Raw genomic sequence first — 6319 nt, 5'->3', positions numbered from 1 at the left:
GTTGTAAAGGCTTTTTATTTATATTTTTAGAATAGCAAGATCAAACGATAGAGAATATACAGCACTATACAGCACATACATCGATACTTTCAGTGGCCAGCATATCGTACATGCTTTTTCTAACATCTGCTAGGTGGCCTTTTCAGTTGACACGTTATTTTGTAAGCATTCCAATAACAGAAAGTCACGAAAACTAGCCAACCTTGTGAACATTTGATTGATAAATTGGATAAAACTATAGTTTTGAGGCTAAGAATACTAGCTTGCTGCTATTATTAAATGGAACATAAAAATCGAAAAATATGTACGGTATATTCTTAAAATGAGAAGGTATATTTTGGTATATTGCTGAGGGTTGTTCGGTTTATTCTATCGATATCTTAGCGGTCACAATGAACAGCTGTCCCGCCGTGAACGTTTTAGCTTTATTGGACTTTATTTATTGCTCACAATCATTAGCATTAACAATGTTGGTTGTTGTAGATGGTTAGATCAGGTCGACACACAGCGGAAGAGTCAGCGAGTTAAATGTGAAAGTAAGCTATCCATTCATCCATGCACGTGTAACTGTCATCGAGTGTGTGTGTGCGTGTGTGTCCCCGCTTGGTCGCTTCCAGGGTGCGATTTTTGTGGTTTTTGTGATGTAATTTGGCCCGAAGATAACGCAAATCAGTTGTGTGATTGGGGTTTGTGTTTTGTGGCAACTGTGCGACACTTGTCTGATTATTTACACACTCACACACAATATATTATGTAAGGCACGACCGCACACACAGACACACACACGAAATTTCAATGGCGCGGACTTGGATCTGGAAACGGGGAGAAAGTTGGTGCTGGCTTGCATTCTAATTGGTTCCCGATTTCAGAGTGACAGCAGCAGCAGCAAGCAGTCGCATTCTAAACCAGCAACCGGGCAGCAGATCGCCCAGCGAGTGGATGCTACGACGCACAGCCTGGCTGAGACGCATCTATTGTACCGCCACCGCCGCCGCCGCATACGGAAACCGTGCGGAACGCGCCCCATCCAGCGCCGTCATGAGTAAATTCTGCTGCACTGCCACCACCACCACGACGATCGTAACACCCGTTCCGCGCCACAACAGTGTACTGACCCTAAACGGGGGCAAGAGCATGGCCACCGGGCGTACTCCCTCCGAGGTGCTGTCGCCGCCGATCCACCTCGCGGTCACACCGGAGACACTGGCGCGCATCGAGCAGCGCCAGCAGACGGCCTTTGACTTCTTCGACGAGACACTGCAGCTGTACGGCGTGGAGCAGCTGATATTCTGCTTCAACGGCGGCAAGGACTGCACCGTGCTGCTGGATCTGCTGATGCGCTATTGCCGCCAGCAGGGCATCAGCAGCCGCGACATACCCATGCTGTATATCAAGTCGGACGATGCCTTTGCGGAGATCGACGAGTTTGTGGCGCGCTGCGTGCAGCACTACGACGTCCAACTGATCGAGTACGAGGAGTCGCTGAAGGAGGCTCTCACCCACATGTCGGCGGATATGCCCCGCATCAAGGCCGTATTTGTGGGCAGCCGCAACACGGATCCCTACTGCGAGCACCTGGCACCCATGCAGGTACGTCTGCCCACAGTCCCCTGTGTGTTTTATGTTGCTAAATCTCTTCCTCTCTTACGACTGCAGCCCACGGACAATGGTTGGCCGCCGATGATGCGACTGAATCCGCTGCTGGAGTGGTCCTACCATGACGTCTGGCACTACATTCACATGAACAGCGTGGCATACTGCCCGCTGTATGATCGGGGCTATACCTCCATTGGCTACAGGTCCAATACGGTGCCCAATCCGCATTTGAAACGCCTCGACTCCAGCGACTTTCGTCCTGCCTGGGAGCTGGCGGATCCCACGCTGGAGCGGGCAGGGCGCGTGGCGCGCAAGCAGTAGGGACTTTCTGCCTGTCTACTCTTTAAAATTAGTTAGTCACAAACTGTACATATACATATATTTGGGTGTTTTGGATGCATCGGACCTATTGACGATCTACAAATATAAATTAATTTTTTTTGTATACCACTCAAATGGATAACTGTAAACGTAAATTGTGTGGCGCCATGCAGCGATGGTGTTTTAGTGTTGCAAAATGTCCGCTGCGCTGCGTGAATTTCACAATATTTTGCTGTTTTTCATATTGATTTTTTGAGGTCAGTGCAGGGTCACTTGTTGCCATGTTGTGTTAACAAGTTGTAGCCAGCATTTAGTGTGTATTTATTAGCGGAAAACCTTTATTGTGCGAAATATCGATAACATCCGAGCCATTTGCCGGTTAAACGGTGATGCCAACTTGCTTGCCAACAGCTGCTTGCGCGTTTCTTCAACTTATTTTTGTTCCGCTTATTTGTTTACGTAACTGCCACAAAAGAAGGCCACAAATTGCAGCAACAACATCTCTGCCATCACCTCAAGTGTCGCCCACATACACAACGCACCATCGGCGACCACAGTGTCGTCATTTGTGTGGGATAAACCGGAATAAAGTGTAGAAGCAGCGGACTAAGCGGAGGGGGGCAGAATGTCGCGGGGCGCCCAAGATCTGATCGGGGTGCTGCGGGGCCTGCAAATGGTGGCGGAGGCGTGCGGCCGCGAACATCTGGCGCTGACGAAGCATCTGTGGAGCAATTCGAGCGTGCGCGAGCTGCTGGCCGAGAATGTGACTCAGACGCGACAGACGGTACGTCGAGCAGGTGAGCAGCCCGCCGACGAGCTCAAGAAAGTGCAACAGGTGCTGCAGGAGACAACCGAACGGGGCTACGTGGTGGCCAGAGGCATCTGCTCGCTCCTCGAAACGAAACTCTCGATGATGCCCCAACTGCCGGGCGCAACAGCTGCCCCCCAGGGCCAGGAGCAACGCTCAGCGCCGCCGCTGGCTGGTGGAGGGACGTCAGGCGCACAGGCGGACTTGGATGCCGCCAATCTGGACATATCCTCCATAACGCTCGAGGAGTTCGAGGACATTCTCTCCAAGCGCAACAAGAACCGACAGGTCAGCCTTCGCACGCCCACAACCCAGAGCAAACAGGTGCCCATCGTCCAGGCAGCAGCGGCAGCTGCAGTGGCGCCGCCTGCTCGTCCAGCCGAAGGCATCCTCGAAAGGGACACCCAGTATGTGGACAGTGTGCTGCGCTTTGTGGCGAATCCCTCCACGCCGCCCAATCCCAAGCTGGACACGTCGCGGCGCGGCGAGGACATCGATGTGCCCGAGCTGAGCAAGGTGGCCAAGCAGCGGCGCGTGCCAGCCTCGCGCATTGGCAGGATGGCATCCTTTGGGGGATTGTTCGCCGGCCTGGGCATTGGGACGATCAACGAGCTGACAAAGGGCGCCCTGGGCATGGGCGGCTCCAAGACGATGCGCGAGGCGCTGCTCAGTCCGGCGAATGCCGAGCGGATCGTGGACACGCTGTGCAAGGTGCGCGGTGCGGCGCTGAAGATCGGCCAGATACTGAGCATTCAGGACTCGAGCGTGGTGTCGCCGCAGCTGGCGAAGGCGTTCGAGAGGGTGCGCCAGGCGGCCGACTACATGCCCGACTGGCAGGTGGAGCGCGTCATGAACACGCAGCTGGGCCCCGACTGGCGTCAGCGCCTGACCAGCTTCGAGGACAAACCCTTTGCGGCCGCCTCCATTGGGCAGGTGCATCGCGCCACCCTCACCGATGGCATGCAGGTGGCCATCAAGATCCAGTACCCAGGCGTCGCCCAGAGCATCGAGAGCGACATCGACAACCTGGTGGGCATGCTCAAGGTGTGGGATGTCTTCCCCCAGGGCTTCTTCATCGACAATGTGGTGCGTGTGGCGAAGCGCGAGCTGCAGTGGGAGGTTGACTACGAGCGCGAGGCGGAATACACCGAGAAGTTCCGCCAAATGATTTCCCCCTATCCGGAGTACTATGTGCCGCGTGTGGTGCGCGATTTGACCACCTCCAGTGTCCTAACCACAGAGCTGATACCCGGAGTGCCGCTCGACAAGTGCTTCGACCTCAGGTGAGAGTGCGGAGTGGGCGGAGTGTGCGGCGAATCCTTTGCTAATTCTTGACCTTTTATGTTTGACAGCTACGAGCATCGCGCGCACATTGCCGCCTCCGTGCTGAAGCTCTGCCTGCGGGAGCTCTTCGAGATTGAGTGCATGCAAACGGATCCGAATTGGTCGAACTTTCTGTACGATGCGCCCAGCCGCCGCCTGATGCTCATCGACTTCGGATCGACGCGCTTCTACAAGCACGAATTCATTCGCAACTATCGCCAGGTGATCATCAGTGCGGCGGAGAACAATCGCCAGGGTGTGCTGGACATGTCGCGGGAGATGGGCTTCCTCACCGGCTACGAGACGAAGCAGATGGAGCAGGCCCATGTCGATGCTGTGATGATACTCGGCGAGATCTTCCGCTACGACGGGGACTTCGATTTTGGCAAACAGAACACCACCGAGCGGCTGGCCGCCCTTGTGCCCACCATGGTGGCCCATCGCCTGTGCCCGCCGCCCGAGGAGATATACTCCATACACAGGAAGCTGTCGGGCATCTTTCTGCTGTGCGCCCGCCTCAATGTCCGCCTGAATTGTCTGCCCTTCTATCGGGAGATTATTCTTGGCAAATTCAAGGACTAGCCAGCAGAACACAGGTTTCGGTATTCGGTATTCTGTCGTTAAATGTTTTTGTTTCCCAGTACTAAGTGCTCTTAAAAATCCCAATATATATCTGTAGACCTTGCTTAGCTTCCAATGCGAACAAGTTTTTTCGTTTCTTTGGGAACATCATTCAAATATCGCGCGTCAACCGGTTCGCTCTTAGAACCACTGACGGATCAGCAGTGCTGTCAGCCTGGCCGTTTTTCTGTGCTTAGAGTTATTTTTTGAGGGTAAAAAAAGTGAAGATTGCAAAGTACAAAGTACAAACTCCAGATGCGTTCCATAAACATCTATGATTCAGTTTTGAGTATATCTCAAAGAAAGCAACTGCCTCTTCGCACACCAGATTGGTTGACTCTCCTTAACACAGATTTATTTATCAATTTTTTGTTGATTGGTTTGGTGTTAATTCAACAAAGAACATGTGTTTTAGCAGTATTGATTTCCAGGCGCTCAATTGATGTCCAAATTCAGGTGCTGGGAAAACATATATTTGTAAATGAAAATCTGTTTTGAATGTGGAATAATAAAAAAGAAATAACAAACAACAGCTTACCCCTCGTTTATCTACCATCAATTTTTTTTCAGACTTTAAGCGTTTTCCTATTAATTTGAAAACAGCTGATCAGAAATCTCAATTTTGCAACGCAGCATTGAGTAATACACGCTCTTGTGCGATATTCTTTACTTGATCGTGAGAGCGAGTCCAGGGTATGTGCACGCGTAGAGGTGAGGCTTGTGGCTCGCATTGCAATGCAGCGGTGCGTTTTACCCCTTTGTCCATACCTTTTTTCGCAAGATCAATATTCGCTCTCACTCCTCATTTTTGCGTTGCAAGAATGAGCCTCTCTCAAAACTCCACTCAATCGCTTTACGCAGTTTATGCGCTCTAATCTAGCTTTGTACTGTTCTAGCTTTTTACAAAGACTTACTTAGCTTTTTTTTGGCAACACGGCCGGTTAACGAAAGGTGTTGGCGGTTGGCGCGCGTTTCTGTTCTTAACCGCATTCAGAAAAGTAGTTCCGTTATATTCGTATTGATGGCCAAACAAAAGCGAAATACATCTAAAATTTAGATATATAAATACACAAAATATATTTAACGGTTTGTGAGCAACATCCCTACGGTACATCCAAAAGTTCTAATAATTGTCGTCGCTTGCATTCGCGACTTGATGCGACAATCGATCTATTCCGATCCAATCGGTTTCCATATAACAGTATTCCCGCACAGTGGGCCACAGCAGCAGCAGCAGCGGGAGTGCTAGAGAAGTAAATTTAATTGGAATTCCTCCTCTTCCCGCTCTTTGCAAACATTTTATTGCTGCGCGCGTTTACTGAGCGTTTCACGGTGCGTGTCTTGCGCGCTTCGAGCGGATCCTGCGCGTTTCCTGTGCGTTTATTGCTGCGGGGTAGTCGCGCGCGTGTTTTGCCTTCGACGCGACTGCAGTCAGCGGATGTCAACGTCTCTGGCTTGCATTTAGTGCATTTTTTTGTTTCATTTTTTTTTAATATTCGTGAGAGTGCAGTGACAACCACAACAACAACAACAAACGACAAAAGAGAGTGAGTGAGTGGGTGGGAGTTCATGTTTAATAAAAGTTAATTGAAACAACAAAAGCAACAACTCGAAAAACAGATCAACAGCGGCAGCGGCAGAGCAGAAGCA

The 6319-nt window shown here is 51.1% G+C and overlaps 2 protein-coding genes across 3 annotated transcripts; both read left to right on the top strand.

Moving 5' to 3' along the window:
- Window positions 1-386: 386 nt before the first annotated feature.
- On the top strand, window positions 387-6006 carry LOC117903591 (FAD synthase). 2 transcript variants are annotated; one of them, XM_034815813.1, is made up of 4 exons: window positions 401-536; window positions 884-1590; window positions 1657-1841; window positions 5886-6006. In XM_034815813.1, exons 2-4 carry the CDS (start codon window positions 940-942, stop codon window positions 5989-5991), a joined length of 942 nt encoding a protein of 313 aa, XP_034671704.1. In that variant the 5' UTR covers window positions 401-536; window positions 884-939; the 3' UTR covers window positions 5992-6006. The 2 variants fall into 2 exon arrangements, with proteins under 2 accessions (XP_034671705.1, XP_034671704.1); XM_034815814.1 differs by lacking the exon at window positions 5886-6006 and having other exon boundaries at window positions 387-536; window positions 870-1590; window positions 1657-2052.
- LOC117903586 (atypical kinase COQ8B, mitochondrial) lies at window positions 2339-4751 on the top strand. Its single transcript, XM_034815806.1, has 2 exons — window positions 2339-4008; window positions 4078-4751. The coding sequence occupies exons 1-2, from the start codon at window positions 2543-2545 to the stop codon at window positions 4628-4630; spliced, it is 2019 nt and encodes a 672-aa protein (XP_034671697.1). The 5' UTR covers window positions 2339-2542; the 3' UTR covers window positions 4631-4751.
- Window positions 6007-6319: the final 313 nt, after the last annotated feature.

The sequence above is a fragment of the Drosophila subobscura genome, chromosome A, assembly GCF_008121235.1.
Source record: "Drosophila subobscura isolate 14011-0131.10 chromosome A, UCBerk_Dsub_1.0, whole genome shotgun sequence".
Classification (NCBI taxonomy): Eukaryota; Metazoa; Arthropoda; class Insecta; order Diptera; family Drosophilidae; genus Drosophila; species Drosophila subobscura.
This window is presented reverse-complemented; position numbering and strand designations above follow the sequence as displayed.